At 39.2% G+C, this 22,215-nt stretch overlaps 1 protein-coding gene across 1 annotated transcript; it reads left to right on the forward strand.

Moving 5' to 3' along the window:
• Window positions 1-319: 319 nt before the first annotated feature.
• On the forward strand, window positions 320-14,325 carry SELPLG (selectin P ligand). Its single transcript, XM_089691211.1, has 2 exons — window positions 320-660; window positions 6,219-14,325. The coding sequence occupies exon 2, from the start codon at window positions 6,221-6,223 to the stop codon at window positions 7,367-7,369; it is 1,149 nt and encodes a 382-aa protein (XP_089547337.1). The 5' UTR covers window positions 320-660; window positions 6,219-6,220; the 3' UTR covers window positions 7,370-14,325.
• Window positions 14,326-22,215: the final 7,890 nt, after the last annotated feature.

The raw sequence follows: 22,215 nt of genomic DNA on the forward strand, positions 1-22,215 counted from the left end.
TGATGTGCAGAAGATTACACAAGACTGAAATCAAGTCAAGTATTTGTACCATTTGCATTTTTTGGTGTAATCAAAGTATCTGGGTGTGAACAGAATAAATTTAGAGCGATTCCTAAATTATTTCCTAAACAGCTTTTTTTGTAGAACAGAGAAATAGAACGACATTGTCCTCACTTATAGAATTCTGACAAGATCTGCAACTATTAGTTGAAAATTCCCAAAAAGGCAGATTTCGCCTGCAAGCAGTGTGTGTTAGCATGTAAAATCATGTCTGCATAGCTGCGTCCTGAGCCTTTTCCACCCATCCGCCCTACCTGTGCTACATTTGGGTGACAGCAGATATTAGCCTTTTTTTCTTTTTTTTTATCTTTACACCAAGTTTGTTCCTGTCTTGTCTAATCTGTTCTTCTGTTTTCAAAAACTGTATTCTTTCGTTCTGTATATTTCACACACTCTATCTTTCACCCCCCGCCTCTCTGGAAACCACAGCCTGCGGTCCTGTCCTTCCTTATTTATTAAAGACTCCACACCCTCCTTTATGCTTCCTGTCTTGCCCAGGTACCTGGTTTAAAGGCAGCCCTGAAATGCAGCTCAGTAGGACAGGACTGGGTTATCTTCAATGGTAAGGTATCCTGTTTGGCAGAAAAAGGAACATTTACGGTAAGTGTACCGATCAATCAAGCTTTTATTGTGGCTGTTTAACCTTGCAGCACTTATAGCATATATCAGAAGGATAGCATTTACTAATTACTAGGCGCTAAAAGATCCCATTCTGGCAGATCAACTGTTAATGATGTCTAAACCGATCTTTCGTAATCTGCTGTGGGACCCAATTCCGGGCATACATGGGTAGCTGTAATGCAAAAAACCCAGAAGATATACATTATTGTATGTTCTTCAAAAGTTAAAAAGGTCGCTGGTTATCAGTAATATCCAAGATTGAACTACTTCTTTTGACCACTAATATATATATAGTTATTTTATTAATTGTTGGTTTCTGTTTCCTGAAACTGATTCAGCTGAAAGCAGCAAATATCTCTTACCCTAGGTTCACACCTAAGTGTTTTCTGCAGCATTTTGCAGAAGCGCAGTACAGTCCATTTAACATGATTTTCTATGGGACATGTTCACTTCTCCGCATTTTCACCCGGTGCATTTTTTGGAAAGAGTCAAGGACTTTTTTGAATGCAAAAAGTTGCCTTTTTGGTTCTATAAACTTCAATGGAAATGCTGCAGAAAAGTATGTATTGCGTTTTTGTCGCATTTTTGATGTGTTTTAAATTTGCTTAGCAACAGGATCTTTTTTGAACGAAAAAAGTTGCCTTTATGGTTCTATAGACTTCAATGGAAACACTGCAGAAAAGCATGTATTGCATTTTTGCTGCATTTTTGTGGCGATTTTGATGCGTGTTGTGTTTTAAATCAGCCTAGCAACAGGGACTTTTTTGCACAAAAAAAGTTGCCTTTTTGGTTCTACAGACTTCAATGGAAACGCTGCAGAAAAGCATGTATTGCGTTTTTGATGCATTTTTGATGCGTGTTGCGTTTTAAATCTGCCTAGCAACAGGGACTTTTTTTAACGCAAAAAGTTACCTTTTTGGTTCTATAGACTTCAATGGAAACGCTGCAGAAAAGCATGTATTGTGTTTTTGATGCGTGTTGCGTTTTAAATCTACATAGCAACAGGGACTTTTTTAAATGCAAAAAGTTGCCTCTTTAGTTCTATAGACTTCAATTGAAACACTGCAGAAAAGCATGTATTGCAGTTTTGCCACGTTTTTGATGCGTTTTGCGTTTTAAATCTGCCTAGCAACAGGGACTTTTTTGAATGCAAGAAGTTGCCTTTTTGGTTCTATAGACTTCAATTGAAACACTGCAGAAAAGCATGTATTGCGGTTTTGATGAGTTTTAAATCTGCCTAGCAACAAGAATTCTAAAAAAACAAATGGGAAAAAAATGCAAAATGCATCATAAACACAGCAAAAATGCATAAAAAATGCAATGCAGAAATGGCTCAAACGCAACCTGCATAGGTGTGAACCTAGCCTAACAATGAGCAAATTCTGTCTGAATTGGCCCTAGCATGTGTACAATATGCATGAATATGAGTTAGGGACTCTCCTTGAGGGTTAGGGACTGATGTAAATGTGCATTATTATATATATGCACATGTAATATATAAAATAGTTTCTAAACTTATGCTCCTCCATTGGTGTCAGTGGAGGGAATTATGACCCCTTTGATGGTATCAGTGGATAAAACAGTGCCCCAAGGGCCGGATAAAAGCAAGCAAAGGGCTGCATCCGGCCCTCGGGCCACAGTTTGGAGACTTCTCTAGTGAATGTGTGATTAGATGACTGTGGTAGGGACTTTACACTGTAAATTTCTATAGGACAGTAGTTGAATGGCACTGTGCAGTCTGTAAAATGCTGTGTTATATACATGGGATTACAGTATCATAGTGTCACAACAGAGAAAGACTTCAATAATAAGCAGTATGACAATGTGAGACAATCATTATTCTGTAGCAGGCACACACATTTTCCTTACTGAAGTGAAACCAGCAATAGATGCATCAATATTGATTGAAGTTGATTGCTACACATTTCTTTTACCTTATTGAATAAACCAAAATAGTGACCTCTATCTACTGAAGACACAGAATAGAATCTAGAAAATACAGCCAATGAAGCATGAAGGTCAACATTCTTTTCATTTATTTCCCATTAGATTCTAATTTAATGCATTAATATTATTGTTTGTTTTTGTCAGTTTTAGTCATCAAGTTTCAGTAATGAAACAGCAAGAATGTGAGTCTTGCACCCACACTACAGATAGTTTTGTTTCCAGCTGGCGCATCATTTTTGAATGCCTGATCGAGATATATATATATATATATTTTTTTTTTTTTTTCTTTAATATATAAATAAAGATGGTAGAGTGATAGTGCTAAAGCTACAGAGCAACAATGCCATGTCTGTCTGTAGGATTCATTGGTCTCCGCATGTTTTGCTATGCTTGTTGAGATTATCAGTGCACAAGTGTCGTTGGACATTTCCCCATGTCCAGGAATATCCATCGAAACTGTGATGAACAGGGTATGCATGAATATTGTGGATGCCCCCATGGTTTGACCATGACATTGCACATTGGGAGGTCATACGTCATTGCTATAACCACAGTAATATCATTTTTTATTTTAGAAACACAGGTATACTGTATTAGAGAAACTTGTTAAAATGTCATGCGTTACTATCAGATTGTGTCATGGCAGCATTTAGCTACTGATCAGATTGTGTCGTGGCAGCATTTAGCTACTGATCAGATTGTGTCATGGCAGCATTTAGTTACTGATCAGATTGTGTCATGGCAGCATTTAGTTACCGATCAGATTGTGTCATGGCAGCATTTAGCTACTGATGTCCTTTTCCGACAACAGTTTTCATAGTGCTAGAAGCATAAGCATCACTTCCTGAAATCTTGTAGTGTACAACTGGAGATGTATGTCATAAGGAGGTTGTGAAACAGTGGTGGTGAAGACAGCCTTGGTATTTTTTACAGTGAATGTTAACGTGACAGTATTGAGGTTTGCACGTTGCTATTTTTCATGAGTATCAATAACTAAAGCTTTGGAAATGACCGTCAACTTCAGGTTACAAATACTGCTATATACAGTATATATATATATATATATATATATATATATGCCAGGAGGTATTGCGGTTGATTTTATAAAGGGAAATAAGCTGTTCAGTTTGCAATTGAAGATGCATTTTGCAAGGAAACTTGCCACTAGAGTTTCCTGAGTGAAGTGAAGCTCTGCTAACTTCTACCATATAATCATGTGCAAGAAAAAATGCTTTTTTAATTTAAAAAACAAATTCCTTCCCACTCACCTATTAACCACCAACCACGCTATAGCTGAAAGACAGCTACAGCACAGTTGTCCAGTTCTGGGAACGCGTCCCCAGCGGCACGCAGCTGGCGCTGTCGGTGATAGCTGTGTCCTATGGACACAGCTGATCACATGACAAGGTAAAAGGCCAATCACAGTGATATTTTACCATGTGATCAGCTGTGTCCAATGACACAGCAGATCACAAAGTAAATACAGTTGCCAATTATCTGCAGCATGAGGAAAGTAGTGCCAATAATCGGCAAATGTGACAGAGGAGATCTGCACTGATAATCAGGGCACTGAATATCAGTGCCTTGATTATTAGTGCCACCCAGCAGTGCCCAGCAATGCCGCCCAGCAGTGCCAACAGTGTCACCCAGCAGTGTCACCCATCAGTGGCCAGCAGTGCTGCCCATCACTGCCTCCCATCAGTGACGCCAGTGCCTCCAGTTAGTGCTATCAGTCAGGGCCCATCAGTACCGCCTATCAGTACCCATCATTGCTGCATATCAGTGGATCATCAGTGCCTCCTCATCAATGCCCACCAGTGCCACCTCATCAGTATCACCTCATCAGTGCAGCCTATCAGTGCCCATCAGTGCTACCTATCAGTGCCTCCTCATCTGTACCCATCAGTGCTGTCTATCAGTACCCATCGGTGCTGCGTATCAGTGCAGCCTCATCAACGCACATCAGTGAAGAAGAAAAATTACCTGTTTGCAAAATTTTATAATAGAAACCAAAAAAATAAAACACTCAGTGGTGATGATTAAATAACACCAAAAGAAAGCTCTATTTGTGTGAAAAAATTGTACAATTTTCATATGGATACAGTGTTGCATGCCTGTGCAATTGCCATTTAAGGTGCACCAGCATTGAAAGCTGAAAATTGTCCTGGGCACGAAGGGGGTGGGAGTGCCCAGTAGGCAAGGTTAATTATTGTAAAAAAAATTAAAAAGAAAAAAGGGGGAAAGCTGCAGCACCCCAAAGTCACCAACTGTCATATACTTACAATACTAAAAAGCTCCACACAAACCAAATATTCAAAACCGGATATAAAGGATAAGTTCATATTTTAGATAAAAATAATAATTGCACATTTTTGTGCAGGTAAATAAAATGTGCATTTATTATTTTTGTCTACAGGAGCCTGGAAAGCATTGTACCAGCAATTAGTAGATCACTGATGCCATGCATCCTCCTAGAGACCTGTCAGAATATCTGCTTGCCATACGGGATGTACGGGATGTACAGCCAAGCTGATATTCTGACAGGAAGCTTCAATGAACTACCATGGCGCTCCACAGTGCTGTGCTAGTTCATTGAAAACTACAAGCCCACAGCCACTAAGGCAGTCTGGACTTGCAGTTCATTCATTCACGGAAGCCCCGCACAGCCTCACTGTTTTCAAATTTGACAGACAGAACGGGAAGACTTCTCCCTGTACTGTCTGTCAGAGGGAGGGGGCAGCTATGGGAACATGTTACATGTTCCACCCTAAAAACGAGTGGAACATGTAACATGTTCCCAGAGGTGAACTTATCCTTTAGGTAGTGACAACTTGTGATTAAATACAAATATTAAAGAATGAGTACAGAGGAGCAATGTGCATTGTAAAAAGTCCATTCATTTGCCAGTCAATATCAAGCAGTGTAAAGGAAATCTTCAATTGAACTCCACCAAAATTCCAGTGTGTAGAATGGAAAGTTCCACCACCAAAAAGCAAAAGATGGCCACTCACCTTGTATTATAGACCTTTACACTATAAAAGGTCTAATTACACTTGTTCCAATTTAGAAGTCTGGATGAGCTTAGAGCAAATGGCTCTCTGATGTTAGTTGACTCCGTAATATGACCACTCTAGTACAAGCATATGCAGCCCATAAAAGGATATAAAAGAGACTAATAGTGCTCTCTGTATACGTATCTTTTATTTATAATATTAAAATTACACTCACAAGAAAGGTTAAACGTATATGCAATCGTTAGCAGTAAAATCTCAGCAGTAAAATCAGACTGAGTAATTTCAGTAAAGAAGAAGATTCTGTACAACTAAGTAAGACTTAAGATAAGGCTGGGGTTACATTTAAAAGTTGATCAGTGTCAATGTGATGTAGAACAGTAGAATGATTGATACAGTTGCTGGCAGTTTATAATCTACCACTTCTTCTATTACTCATTCATTTCATTTCTCATCTTAGCTAGATGTTAACACACATAATATGTTAATATATGAATGCATTTGCCTTGGCACTTATTGTTAACAAATAAATGATGTACCATTATTTCATATGAATTAATTGTAATATCTCTGGCATAGGAATGATGTCTTCTCCATGGGCTTCGATTTTGTTGTACCTAACAGTCCTCTCCTCTGCGATTGGTTACAAGCATTCCCTTCCAGATCAATCCTTTTTGACTGATCCCCATAGAAGAGAAGAATATAGGAGCTCTCCTCTAGTGTTCGAATGGAAAACACAAGACAAATCAGATAAAACACTCCTTACTTTAATCCGCAAGGCAAGAGAAATTTCAGATAAAAAGAAAACTGAAGCTCAGCCAGATAAGAAGTACCCTTTTAAGGCTGAAAAGGTCTCAAAACCCCCATTGGAAAAGTCTCCAGGGGTCATTCCACATATTGTGTTGCCCTCCAAAGCTCCATATACTAAGCCTCAGGTCATGGCACAACTTGATGATGATGAAACCACACCCTCAAGTGAACTAAATCACACTGCAACAGAAGAAAAACTCACAGAAGCTGAAACAACACAAACAGACAAATCACCTATTGTAGCAATAAAAACAATAGCCACAGAAATGAAATTTACAAGTATTCAAGAAACACTTTCTACACCAAGTCCCACCAAATCTAAAGATTTGACTGTTTTTACAAAGAGTACGATTGATGAAGCCACCACATCTGGTCAAATCCATTCAACAATTAATACATTTCCAAACAGCATACCTGATAGTACCGGTAATAAATTGGTGGAAGAAACTACAGAAACTACATCTGCTGTACCATCAAAAATACCTAATGTTACGCCATCCAAACCCATATTGACATCAGCTGAGCCAACTACACATGGTGAAACAACTGGATGGATTCCAGGTTCCAAAGGCTCCTCCACAACACCTGTTTCAGCAACACACATATCCACCACTTCAGAAGATAAAATACTTACCCAGGCGCTAGTAAAACAGTGTATGCTCGCTATCCTAATTCTTTCTGTTGTGTGCACAATCTTTATTATAACTACCATTGCTCTTGCTGCCAAACTTTCCACTATGAGGCAAAAACAGAAGCTGCGTCATCCAACCACCTATACAGAAATGAGATGTATCTCTTCTCTACTGCCAGAGAATGACCAACCGAACAAAGTAAAACCCAAAAGACTGAGGACATTTGCCACTCCAGAGGAGAGTGATGGTGACAACACCACGCTCAATAGCTTCTTGCCTGATCACTAGTGCAATACATTTTGTAAGACTTTTCTGTTCACTTTGATGACTATAATGCTATGTTCACACCAGCGTGACCGGGATCAATATCAAAACTTTACTAGAATATGTTTTTTTTTATTTTACAAACTTTTGGTGCATACTGGACATGTTCAAAAGATCTCACTCAGATGGATTTAATGGAGAACTGCATATTAAAAGTCAAAAAAGGAAGTAGCCCTAATTTTTGGCACTCAATGGCTCATCCTGAGTCACGTGTGACATGTGTGAACTTGTTGTGAAACTTTCATTCAAAACTGAAAAGTTATTTTCCTTACACATCTCATAAAAAAGAAGCCAGTTGATTTTCATCTCTCTAATCTTGTTAATTAAAGATAGTAGTTTATGTGTTAAACATTAAGAAGCATGCAAAACTGCAGGGTATTGATAGTTGTTTAAAGTAAGCCAGCCACATGAGGGCTACCTTTGCTTGCCTTCTCTTTATTTTCCTGTTTGTTTGGCTGTTATTCTGACATACTGGCCTCAATAATGTTTTAACTTACTAACTTGAAACAAATGTGAAAATCAAGAAAGATGTAAAAAGTCATTATCTGCATATACATTACAGGTTACCAGCATTTTCAAAAGAAGTCAGCAATGGCAATCTTCATGTTTCTTCTGTGTTATACCTTTTTTACATGAAATTTACCGCGCTTCATGTGTAAAGATATTACAAACTGGAAACTCCTAGATAATTCAGAGCTAAAAAATGTTGTTTCTAACAAGAGTTATCTACTGCAGCCTCTCTCAACCAGGGTGCCTTGAGGTTTCTTCAGGGGTGCCTTGGCAAAATGTCTAAAAATTACCTAAAACTTGTATACAAACCAGCGGGTGGAACAAGCCTGACTTTTAGTCACACAAAGCCACATGTATTCATTGTGCTCCATTATGACCTTCTAGCTGCCGGTATCCTGACAGCCAGTGACATCATCAGTTAATAAGGAGGATGTTAGCTGCTTTCACAGCATCCTAGTTTGACCCTCCCCTGCCCTTCTCCATCAGTGCTGGGGTCACATTAGATTAGTGATACATAAAAACTGAGGGAGAAGAGAAACATTGTCAGTACCAGTGTGCAAAAGTATATTTGCTTTCAAAGAATAAATCACCTCTAATGTTGAGTGTCCTACAAGTGTGAATGTTGCTGCATTATATAAAACTATTAGAATAGTTTTTCACATTTTAGAATGGGGTGCCCTTTTAAAATGATGGACAGTCTTGAGGCACCCCTTTTTACAAGGGGGTGCCTCAAGACTATCCATAATTTTAAAGGGTGCCTCGGGACTCTCCATAATTTTAAAGGGTGGCTTGACTGAAAAATGGTTGAGAAACACTGATCTACTGTAATCAAAAATGACATACACCTGAAACTGATATTCCTTGCCGTATCTTGGGAACTCTGGGACAGAGATCTCTATTTAAGGTACTAGTTCTGCCACCTAAACAGCTATGACTCTCTTGCTTGGCCCAAAGTCTCATAAGATAGTCACAACTAGCCTGCAGGCAGTGGTTTCAACATTTCCATTCACTTCAACTCCTAAATAGCATATAGGGGCTCAGCAAAAAGCTTAACAATATAACAATAGGTAATAGAAGCAGTTGGTAAGTCATTCTGCTGGCATCTACTCGATCTAACAGATCAGTCTTCACACACACATTTTACGACTCTAAATTTACTCTACATTAAAAAAAAATATTTATGGGATGCTACCAATGGCATCTAATTTCCAGGGTGTCTTTTTATTTTGATATACTGCACAATTTTACACCATTTAATTATGCTCAGAACAATAAATAAGGTGGCCTATTATAATGTAATAAACGTGTTAAATAACTAAAACAATAAAACACAAGAACAGTGTTATTATCCAATTAAGAAAATATATTATAATGAGGAAAGTTGTGGTCATCTAATAGCGTGCCACAACAGGCTTGGATAAACTGAGGCTGATTCTCTAAACTGTGAAATGAGGTGGCTTGAAATTATATGGAGTGAAGCAAATGCATATTGGCCTTAGACATCTTAATATTTACCTAGCATATTTGATACCTGGTGGAAATTCTCTTTTTTAACAACCTCTTTATATTATAAAATTCTACATTTGTGGTTAGTGGAAAGTGCCCTATTGTATTGGCATTAGTGGAGAGGTGCCCCCTTACATTAATGGTCAATGCAGAACTGCTGTCTTACTGTGGTGGTTTGATGAAAAGTTCCCTTACCTTGGTGGTTAGTGGGCAAGTGTTCACTTAAATTGAAGGTTAATCTGAGATCAGTGGAGAAGTGCCCCCTTACATTGAAGGTCAATGTAGAACTGCCCTCTTACAATGATGTTTAGTGGAAAAGTACACTTTATCTTGGTGGTTAGTGAAGAAGTTCCCCCTTACATTGATGGTTAGTGAAGAAGTGCCGCCTTACATTGGTAGTTAGTAAAGATGTACCCCTTTACATTGGTGGTCAGTGGAAAAGTACACGCCTTTATTAGTGGTAAGTGAAGAAGTGCTCCTTTACACTGATGGTCAATGGGATGAAGATTGCTTTTACGTTGAAGATCAGTGATAAATATGCACCTTACATTGGTGGTAATTGCATCAGAAAAAAATATGTTGGCAGTTACTTATCACTCCCCTGGTCTCTTGTCACTGGCTCTTCTGAATGTTGTCCACCTGGACAGCCTGCATGAAAACAATGCACCTCCTTATTGCCTGCAATCAGGGCTGATCGCTTTCACCTTCCAGCTTTGGTATGCCAATCCCTCATCACACTTCAAACTTTAACAAATCAGGCCCACTGACTGAGCAACATCTTATAAAGTAGCATTAAATATCAGCATATCAACATGATGATATCAGGTCTATCACTTGTTACAAGAGGGACAGAGGAATCCTATACAAGCAAAGTAGTGATAAATACAGAAAAAAATCAAATCTCACTAACAGAATGACTTGTTTTGTGAGTTTTTATATGTAGTATTTAATTCCATTTAAATGTATTGTATATATGTATTATAGTTTCAAGACTGTTTAATGCTGATCTGTTGAGGATAAGCCTAAAGTTAGTTTTTGCAGATTCAATAGTGTTTTCGCTCTGGTTTACAAATAACACTGTTCAACAAATTTTTATTTTTTGCCAGTTTTGGAAACAAAAGGAACTATTTCTTAATGAATTTCACATTCTGAGTTCAAATATAACAATGAAATTTGTCAATTGGCTCTAGTTTTTCTGTAAACGGAAAGTTTTCTACTATAGGCGTAATGACTACATAATGCACAATAATTATATAGATAGATGTCTTTCCACAAATATAAAGCAAGTGATATTGACAACATAACAAAGCCTAAATGGCATAATATATTGCATAGGATTACCAAGAAAAATTATAGCCATAAGCTAAGTTGAATCATTTTAATACTTAGGATTCTCACTAGTTTTGTCTTCAGTTTGTGTCGGTTTTGCTTCTCTTGGCTTTTCTCTTGTATTCGAGGAAAGGGCTATCTCTTACAACTGACCAGCAATAGTCAGCAAGCATTGATGGGCTCCATTTACCTTGATATCTTCTTTCCATAGCTGCAATGTCTTGATGGAAGCGCTCTCCGTGTTCATCACTCACTGCTCCACAGTTTGGTGGGAAAAAATCCAGATGCGAATGTAGAAAATGAATTTTTAGAGACATGTTGCAACCCAGATTTCTGTAAGTCTGGATGAGTTTTTCTACAACTTTCTTGTAGTCTGGTGTTTTATTGTTTCCAAGAAAATTTGATGTCACTGATACAAATGCTGTCCAGGCAGCCTTTTCCTTTCCACGCAACAGAGAAAGAAACTCATCATCATGAATAAGTTTACGAATCTGTGGCCCAACAAAGACTCCTTCATTTATTTTTGCAGCACTAAGTGCTGGAAATTTGCTAATCAGGTACTTGAAACCTGCTTTATTCTTGTCCATTGCCTTAACAAAGTTTTTCATTAATCCCAACTTGATGTGTAATGGAGGTAATAAGATCTTATTGCTGTCTACAAGTGCTGGATAGTTAACATTTTTTTCTCCAGGCTGCAATGACTGGCGTAATGGCCAGTCTCTTTTGGCATAGTGCATTTCTCTCGCACGACTGTCCCACTCACAGAGGAAGCAGCAGTACTTAGTATATCCACCTTGAAGTCCAAGTAGGATAGCAATCACCTTCAGGTCACCACAAATCGACCATTGATGTTCATCATAGTTGATGCACCTTAAAAGCTCTTTCAAGTTTTCATACGTTTCTTTCATTGAAACTGCGTAAGCAACTGGAACTGACGGCAGCTGATTGCCATTATGGAGCAAAACAGCTTTAAGACTCGCCTTTGAAGCATCAATGAACAGCCTCCACTCATCGGGATCATAGCATACGCCGATGGCTGAGATTAAACCATGAACATTGTTACATACAGCAATATCACCTTCCTGGACGAAGAATGGGATCAGATCTTTCTGACGATGACAGTAGAAAGACGTACGAACATCACTTGCTAGGAGATTCCACTGTTGTAGTCTTGACCCCAAAAGCCCTGCCTTGTTCTTCGGAAGATCCAGGTCTCTGATAAGATCGCTCAATTCCACTTGTGTAATGAGGTGTGGTTCAGTGGGTGTGGATGGAAGAAAGTCTGGGTCATGTGAGGTTGACGGTTGATGACTACACGCTTCAGGTTCTTCCTCACTTGACTCAACCACGAATGATTCTGGTGCTTTAGGAATTGGTAGCCCCTCTCCATGAGGAACTGGACGTATTGCCGATGGAATATTTGGATAGTGCACAGATAACTTTTTCTTCTTATTTAGCCCTTTTGTTGGAGGCACCATACAAAAGTAACAATTACTAACATGATCTGTTGGCTCTCTCCAAATCATTGGCACAGCGAAAGGCATAGATGCCTTTTTTCCATTCAACCATTGCTCCAGTGCCGTCCCACAAGAATTGCAGCATATATGTGGTGCCCAGCTCTTGTCCTGGTCTCCTATCTTGCAGCCAAAATACAAGTTGTAGGCTTTCTTAATCATTCCTGTTATCCTCCTTTTTGTGAGATAAAAGTTATTTCACCGCAGATATAGCAGAAATTATCTGCTTTATTCACACAAGTTCGAGGCATTACTGAGTAGCCTATATAAGCATAAAACGAAATGTAAAGACGCTGTCGAACTACAATCAGCTACAGATACTGCAGCTTTTATGCAGTGAAGTGATGCAATTAAAGGCTAATATTGCATCATCTCAGTATACATGCAATTTTCTATTGGTCACCAGTATCAATTGCGCAATATGCAGCTGAAGTTGCATCATAATTTTGAATGGCTTACGTCATTAGATGGGTGAATATATCATGGAAACTAGAGCCAATCAACATTTTTTAGGGTCATTTTCATTTTCAGCACCCCAAAATTATGTAAGATTAGCTAATTTTATGCCCAAAACTTTTTACCTGTTGAACAGTGTAATTGGAATTTTTTCCAGGGATGGCACAATAAAAGGAGGTGATAATGCAGATTGAACTAGTGAGAACGTCTAAAAGAATTTTAAAAGGCCCATTTAAAGGTGATATTTCAGCTATACTTGGACTTTATATACCAAAAAAAGGACCTGAAAATGGTGACTTTTGAGGCAGAACATAGACATGAAAACATGTTTTTATGTTTATGTTGCGCCTCAAAAGTCCCCATTTTCAGATCCCTTTTTTGGTATATATTTACAATATTAGGGATGTGGCACTTAAACACAGATTTTAATATTAATTATTCTTGGACTTTAGTGACCTTCATCTTATAGGAACCCAGGCGATCCAACTGATAGATTCCCATGAGGGAGTTCCTAGCTTCTCCCATCCCAACGAAAGGTTCCATCTTTCTGCTTTATTGTATACTTTAATGTCAAACAAATTAAGGAAACATACTGAAGGAACTGTGTAGGCTGCCATTGCTGACCTCTGCAAACATTAATAATTGCTTGGCTGTCCTATTGATTTATAAACTGCGATCTAGGACAACTGATTAGGAGCTCTGAATTCACTTGACACTTGTTTGTCCTGGGTCAGTGATTCAAAAAGTAATAAAACTAATGAAAATCAAGGAACTGGAATTTTCAAGTGGTCAGCTAGGGGATCTCCTTATTTCTGCCATAACTGGCTTCCTTTAAAGCTGAAGTATAAGGTAAGCATTTTATACTTTCCATTGCCCTGTAGTATGTCACGGCTCAGGTTTGCACAGAGGCTTCGGCAAAAGTTATATAACCTGGAATGTTCAGTGAGCCGAACTAATGCCAATCGTAAACCCTTTAAGTAAATGGGGCTGAACCTGCAACCATGAATCAAAACCCTACATCATGGTGAGAGCGCAGTACTTGTATACAAAATGCCAATTCGACTCTAAAAAAATGGACATTCAGGAGGAGCAGCAAGGGATGTTGCCTGTGTGAACAAGGCTTTCCAGCTATTATGGAGCCCCAGGTTTTCTGGTGGTAAGTCTGTGTCAAATGCCTTCACTGCCAACTGAGCCAATGGCATTTGACAGTTGAGTGACATGGGTTGGTGAGTGACTTGTATTACTCCTGCTGTCATACATGAGTGCCAGGGTTAATTAGGGTGTCCTTCAGCTATATATTACAGTAAGTGTCAGTATTATAGTTGCTGGGTTTTCGCTGTTTGGATATGACTCTGCTCAGGTTTCTGTTTTTCTGTTTGAAAGGTAAGCGTGAGACTGAATCCTGGATGTGTTTAATCCTTGCAACCGCACACAACGTCAAATATACAGACTATAACAGATTTGCATAGCTTCCACCTGTCCTTCATCTAGGTCTATTACTGTTTTGATTACCAAATCCATCCATTGCTTTTTTTTGTCTTCACAAGGAGTTTCTTTAAGGCTGTACTAGGGTTCTGTGTGAATAAATGTAATATTTACTAAAAATGCTTATGTTGTGCTAGACTTCATATCCAAATTATTACCGATTACATTTTTTGATGGTGGTAAGGAAAATCAATAATACTTTTATGTGATTTGTATTTTCTTTTTTTCGTAATGAAGGCACAGCAAGGTCATGACTGTTGCTAAATATTTTTGTTTATAAAAGGTTCCCTTTGAAATTGAGAGGTATAAATTTACATATAAACTAAAACTTGCAAGATAGTTAACATTCAAAACCAGGGTGCTGAGAGCTAGCAGATTATCAGGAGTAATAAGAAATAATTGATTTCCAATAAATTTTAGCTCTACGGCTGTTTTAACAATAATGGATTCTGATTGGTTGCTATGTACAATGTTTGCAGTTAGGACTTTGATCCTTGCCTTGTTTTACTAAATAGGCTCACTAATGACGTGTCTATATAATAAATCTGCCTTAGTTAATTAGCAATCTGTGGTCTTAAAACACAAATCGCCCAAGGCTACAATTTATCCCCATATGCCAAGGTTTCGAGTGGTTGGTTTCTGTAAAACGCACATCCTAGCATTGTCCCTGGCAGTGTTTCTATATTCATACTATGCAGATGCCAGTCATCTCTAAGGTGCCTTTCCATTTCCAGCCACCAGAGGAAGGTACACAGCTTGCACCCAGCCAGTGGTGGCAACCTGTAAAGTCTTGGCATCTGGTCCCAGTGGTCTGCAGTGATTCATTACCTGACAGTAGCGGAAGCAGCAGGCCAACCAGATGTGGGACGGTTAAAAGAGTCTGTACCCGGTTAAGGAGGAGCTGCTCACATTTGCTGCCCCTGCATTCACTGGCCTTGGGGACCATAGTTAATTCTGGATCTCTTGTTTGCATACTTATGTCACATAGCAGGAGTCTGCAGACCTAGCATCCTGGGGAATATCAGCCTATTCAATAAAACTTGCAATCAGAGTTGAAAAATTTGCTAAGTCCCTGCTGAATATTAACACCTCTCAGTGAACGTTTTTTAAGATACACTGTATGTATCCAGACACCCTAGCTAGTAAATCTCACTAAATTAATTGAATTACAAACATTCCCTAAAGGGGAAGTTCCGCTTTTTGCCCTCCACCCCTCTCCTCTTCTACTTTTGGCACTTTTTAGCATGAGCTGGTACCTGGTTTTGACAGGTACCTACTCCCATTTCTGAATGAACCAATGCGGCGATCTTTCAAAAGTTCTACTCCTCCCCGCAACCTTCTGTAACATGTCACAGGTCCTAGAAGGCTGCTGGACCATTCACAAAGTGCAACTCGCACATGCATAGTGGGCAGCCTGCTGTGAAGCCGCAAGAAATCATAGTTGGCTGCCCATAGTAAACATTCCAGGGACCCAATGATCAGCAAAGAATCGGTTTGGGTGAGGTTGGCGCAGGACCCCTGGACTGATGAGTGTATTTTTATTAAAAATCAGAAGATACTGGACAGTGTCTGTAGCTGCTGAATTTTATTTTTTTTTCAAACAGTGCAAAGAACCACTTTAAGGGCAGTTACAGCAAAACTTAAAGTGGTTGTAAAAATAAATAAAGTGCAGCGCTGATAAAATGACAAATAATACGACAATAAAAGTTCATAAATAATAAAATGATAATAAATGATCCCAACTGTAGCAGAATTCAAATGCTTGTGCTTGGAAGTAACGGTAAAAATGTGCACTCACCAGATCTGCATAGTATATGTGCATATAAATATATCCACCACGGACCACTTAGGGAAACGGCGTCAGGCATCTGGTGAACTACCTTCTAGGTATGGAACAGCACAGCAGTAGATCTTGGGATTTAAGTGAAATCTGCTCATCCAGAGGTCCCCTTTAGGATGGATGGGTGCTCAGCCTGGTTACAGGGATTCCGTCCTCTGGGTGCTGGATAGGTAAGGATCATCTGCAGGCTCTGTAATTAATAGCTCCATAAAAGAGCCACAGAAGAAGTGCCCATAGTGTAGTAATTTCAAAAAGCTTTATTCCATGGAAATTTGGTTAAAAAGGGGTTAACAGTATTGCAGAGTGAACGCAGCACTGACCGAGATAAAAGATGGCCGCCGGACCTGCGGCGTGACGTCATGGTGTGTTGGTTCCTCCTTAAGCTTTACGTGCCACGCACGTCGTCAGAGGGGAGACCAACACTGCCGTGACAGACGTCAATTCCTTATAAAGGGAAAAGAGATAATAAGAGAGATAAGAGATGCATGGCACGGAAAGCTTAAGGAGGAACCAACACACCGTGACATCACGCACCCGGAGCTACGTGCAGGTCCAGCGGCCATCTTTTATCTCGGTCAGTGCTGCATACACTCTGCAATACTGTTATATATATATATATATATATATATATTTCACTTGGATGTTATAAATTGCACTGAGTAAATACAGCTGGACAAAACAAAAACTGTCTATCTTCATTTCAGGAGAGTGATTCAGTACCCAATGTATCTCTATCCAAAGCACAATGAATCACAAAGTGTGATATACTTTTTTTTTTTTTTTCTGGTGTCTAGACTAAACTCTATATAGCTGCCACTATCTCAACAATCAGTTTCAAATAAAAAATATGGAGTTGTTGGGGCCTTGTTGAGTTTGGTACGCGAAGTTACTTTGCCCTTAACATAAGTCTGGTTAGCTTCTATTTTAGACATAGATTTTTTTACTGTATAGGTAATGTATTTGACTTTACACAAACAAAGGGGGTGGGAAATTAACTCACTGTTAATGCCCCTAAGATCCACAGAGTTCCCTCCAGGTAAAGAGAGTATTACAGGGAAGTGAATAAAGAAGAAAGATGTCCAACTAAGAGATATAATGGCAGGAGAAAAAATATGTTTACTTAGTGAACTGGAAAGCAAAAGTGAAATATTTACGAAAATGGATGAATGGCATTATTTTCAACTAAAACATTTTATAGGGAGTCCCCCAATGCCACTAAGAAAAAAAGAAGATTGGAACCCCTTTGTGCACTTGTTAGATACACGGGGAGATGGGAAGCACGGGATTACTGAAATATATAAGATTCTCACAGGACTAATCATGGCTATAAAGCTATCATTTATAGAGAAATGGGAAAGGGATTTAGAAGTAATAATAGATGAGGGAAAACAAAAGAAAATATATAGTTTAATTCATGGGAATGTAAATATGAAGGAAGTGGAAATGAATTACAAGTGTTTAATAAGATGGTATATTACACCGAGTGTAGCACATAGAATAAGTGGAGACAATTCACCTTTATGTTGGCGGGGATGTAGAGAGAGAGGTACAATGTTTCATTTATGGTGGGAGTGTCACAAAATTCAAAAATACTGGGAGGGTATAGTGCGTATAATTCAGGAAATAACAGAGGTTAATATTCCCAAGGACCCTGAGACTTGTCTTCTTTATGGTACCGAGTTCTCGGTTAAAAAATATAAAAAAACTGGATTAATGCATTATCTGAATGCAGTGAAGGGATTGATACCCAAGTTTTGGAGGGAACAACAAGCACCGAAAATAAAGGACTGGTTAGAAAGAGTGGAGAAGATATATATATAGAGTGGAGGAACTTTACCATATGGAGGAAGATAAAATAGAGGTCTTCCGTACAAGGTGGGAAAAGTGGGAGCAATTTAAAAAGTCAAATCTATACCTAGAATATGTGAAATAGGGAAAGGAAGCTTAAGGGGATAAATATAGTATAATATCAGTATTATTCAAGGAACAGGATTCTTAGAATGAAGGGAAAAGTGCATAATCAAAGGGGGGTGGAGGGGGAGAGGAAAGGGGAGGGGTAAAAGGTAACCAAGATTAAGGTTATATGTGGGGAAAGTATGACAGTTTTGTGTTAATTACTTTGTTGGTTTTATTAGCTTTTGTATATTCAAAATGGTGATTTGAAAAACAACCATAAAATTCTTGAATTAAAAAAAAAGAAAATGTATTTGAGAAAACACACACACACACCCACACACAAACTTAACCACTTTCAGGCCACATGCCTGTACATTGCTGGTCTTTTGCTAACACAGGGGGGCGCTGCGCCCCTCACCCCCCATGTCCGCAGTGGGAATCCTAGTAATCATGACAAAGTGATCATCATCATCATCACATGATCACAATGATAACAAAGCTTCTAAGAATCAATCTGATTCACAAAAGCTTTGCTTCTGTTCCTAGAGAGCTGTGATTGGTCCATGACACAAATCACAGCACCCTGTACCATGTGACCAGCTGCAGCCAATCACAGATCATTATTATATTGAACTGTCGTGAACGTAACACATTTATGACAGTTCAAAGCAAACTTTGCATTGCAGAGCAATGATCCTCATTGCTCATGCAATGCAAAGTGTAAAAAAAAAGAAAAAAAAGTCCCTGATCACCCTATCAGAGTAGTACAATGTTAATATGGTAACATTGCACTACTCTGATGAAAGTATTTTTTTTTTAATAGCAAAAAAGAAAAAGAATGTTTAAAAATTGTTTTAAAAAAATTGAGAGAATTTGTTTTCTGACATGTTGGTGTTATATCTTTCATTTGGATGTTATAAATTGCTGGATAAAACAAAAGCTGTCTCTGCCTTCATTTCAGGAGGGTGATTCTTTCCTGTACCCACTGTATCTCTATCTAAAGCACTAAGTGTGATAGGCTTTTATTTTTATTCTGATGTCTAGACTAAGCTCTATATAGCTGCCACTATCTCAACAAGCAGTTTCAAATAAAAAATATGGACATGTTGGCGCTTTGCTGAGTTTGGTACATGAAGTTAAGTTGCCCTTAACATAAATCTGGTTAGCTTCTATTTTAGACATTGATTTTTTTACTGTATAGAAAATGTATTCGACAAAACACACGCACACACGTGCATACACACACACACACACACACACACACACACTTAAACGCAGTTTAAAATAATATCGACCAGTATCTTGTTCCTTATTTAAATGTTAAAATGTTGCAACTGTTAGAAAATGTTAAAATGTGGTAAATTTAGACATATCTACTTTCTGTTTTTAAACTATTTTTCCCAGTCATCCAAAAGTTGGATAATGTATTTGTGTGTACATGGGTAATTAAAAAGATGAAAAAAATCGATAACTGGGATCTCCATAAAACATTTTTTAAAACTCTAAAACAAACCTTGCATGCAAAATATGATATATATTGTTCCTCAGAGCACAAGACCCCCCTTAATGCATCACCGTGATGAAGGGTTAGTGCTATGGGGCAAATTCAAGTGACAACAGCAAATTCAAGTGACATACAGACGCATTAAATGAAAGTGTTTTGTTCAACCACCAGGAGGCACCCTAGCCCTTTAAACACTGAAAAAAAAGTCAGTTGAAGTATTTTTGTTTTGTTTCTGATGGATTCTTGCCATAGTGCTTGACCTCCAGAGGATTTACCCCCCTTAATGACCAGGCCTCTTTTTGCTACTCGGCGCTGCACTAATTCAACTGATAATTACGCGGTCATGCAATGCTGCACCCAAACAAAATTTACGTCCTTTTTTTCACACAAATAGAGCTTTCTTTCGGTGGTATTTGATCACCTGTGCGCTTTTTATTTTTCACGTTATAAACAAAAAAAGGCCAAAAAATTTGAAGAAAACCAATATTTTTTACTTTCAGCTATAAAAAATATATAGTAAACTCAAAGTTGGTTATAAATTTAGGCCAAAATGTATTCTGCTACATGTTTTTGGTAAACAAAATCCCAATAAGTGTATATTGATTGCTTTGTGTGAAAGTTATAGCGCTTACAAACTATGGTATAGATACTGCAATTTACGCCATTTTTTTGCTATACAGCGCTGCGCTAGTTTAATGGACAATTGCGCGGTCATGCAATACGGTACATAAATGAAATTTATGTCCTTTTTTTTCCCACAAATTGAGCTTTCTTTCGGTGGTATTTGATTGCCTGTGCGGTTTTTATTTTTTGCACTATAAAAAAAAAGGCTGACAATTTTGAGGAATAAAAACAATATTTTGGACTTTTTGCTATAAAACATGTCCAGTAAAAAAAAATTTAAAAATCAAATTTAGTCATTAAGTTCTGCCAAAATGCATTCTGCGACATGTCTTTGCTAAAAAAAAAAAACAATACGTGTAAATTAATTGGTTTACGTGAAAGTTATAGCGTTTACAACTGGCGGGAAAGATACTGGGATTTTTAGTTTTTTTTTTATACTAATAATGGTGACGATCAGCGACTTATGGCGGCGATCAGCGACTTATGGCGGGACTGCGGCAGACATTCTGACATTGGGGGGTACTGACTTGGGGTCACTGACATCCCCAGTGACACCAATACAGTGATCAGTGCGGAAAAAAAAACACAGACACTGTACTAATGGCACTGGGGAGGATGGGGTTAAGTTTATTATTCAGGGAAAGGGTTAACTGTGTGAGGGGAGTGTTTTACTAGGGGGCGGGGGTGTGTACTGCACAGGACATCGCTGATCGGGAAAGAGAAACTCTTCTGTCCCGATCAGAGTGTCCTGGAGCTGTCAGGGAACTGACAGAAAGCACAGCTACTGCAGCTGTGCTCTCTGTCAGCGATTGCCGCCGATCACCGGGACATAGCCGGTAACGACCGGCGGTGACCCGGCGACTGACATCCGTGGCTGTGATCTCTCATGGGGCCCCCTGACTGAATGGAACGCATGGAAAAAGGGCCCCCTTTTTAATTGATGAGGCCTACAGGAGGCCCTGGATACTGCTATGTTTACGCTGTGTCATTGTGATTAACAGCATGCTAATTTGAGTCATTTGTAATGCTGAGACTAAAAGCCCAACCCCAACCAAAACGTTTTTTTTTAGTCTTGGATAGAGTAAGGCAGGAATATCATCTATTTTATGTTTTTATTGCTAGCTTTGAAGCCAAAGATTTCTTATTTTCTTACACCAGGACAACAACTGAATGGAACATGTGGCACTGAGACAATAAGACACTAACAGCAATAAAAACCTGACAGAGGTTCAAAATCTTACACAAATATCAAAAAGGATGCTTTTGCTGTTCTCCCTGTTCCCACTGGAGAGATTGCCATACTTTTCTGTCCCCGTGGCAACCTTTAACAATGACAGAAAATGAAGCAAAATATTTCCAATGAGGACACAGACAGCCCCTGGTACCTTTTTCATAGGCTTTTTTGAGTTTGGGCAAGGACAAAGGGGCCCCATGATCCCCTATTGCCCGGGGGCCCCATGAGTTGTCAGTCCACCCCTGCGTGGAATGCTAGGGTTTCTCATTAAAGGCTGTACTTCTTCTGTGGATCACAAGAGTGCACTTTGATCTGTGACTCGTTTCAGCCAACAGAGGGCTAAAGTCCACTGTCAGCTAACATCACTCAGCCAGTCCAGGCTGGGGAAAGATCTCGATTTTAAAGTCAGGATCCACCCAGGAGCCTGGACTGGCACCTGGCTCAGCCTCTCAGTAATCTGCTAAGAGGCTGAGCCAGCCAACCCTGCCCCCTCCACAGCTCAGAGCTCCAATGAACACTGGAGGGAGTGGCAGAGCAGAGAACAATGACTAAGGCTACGTTCACACTAGCCTTGTGTGCAGGCGGCAGAGAGGCGTTTGGGAAGCGTTTTTACTGCTTCCCAAACGCCTCTGCCAATTCTGCACATTACAGCACATGGTGCTGTTCTAATGGGAGCGTTTGCGTCGCGTTGCGTCACGGCAAAACGGATGCCTCTGGTCGAGTCAGGAGGCTTTGAAGCCTCCTATTCTCGTCTATGGTGCCGCTCCACAAACGCCCGGCCGGCGTTTGCGACGCGGTTGCGGGGCGTTTGCAGAGCGGTAACACCACTCAAACTGTATTATAGGCATTTGTGGGGCATTATTAACGCTCGGCAAATGCCTAGCAACCGCCACTAAACCGTGCATGCGGCAT

This window comes from Staurois parvus, unplaced genomic scaffold (assembly GCF_062004578.1).
Source record: "Staurois parvus isolate SC_StPar_1 unplaced genomic scaffold, SC_StPar_1.0 ptg000556l, whole genome shotgun sequence".
NCBI lineage: Eukaryota > Metazoa > Chordata > Amphibia > Anura > Ranidae > Staurois > Staurois parvus.

Coding starts and splice junctions, on each gene's coding strand:
- SELPLG (XM_089691211.1), top strand. CDS start 6,221: ATGATGTCTTCTCCATGGGCTTCGATTTTGTTGTACCTAACAGTCCTC.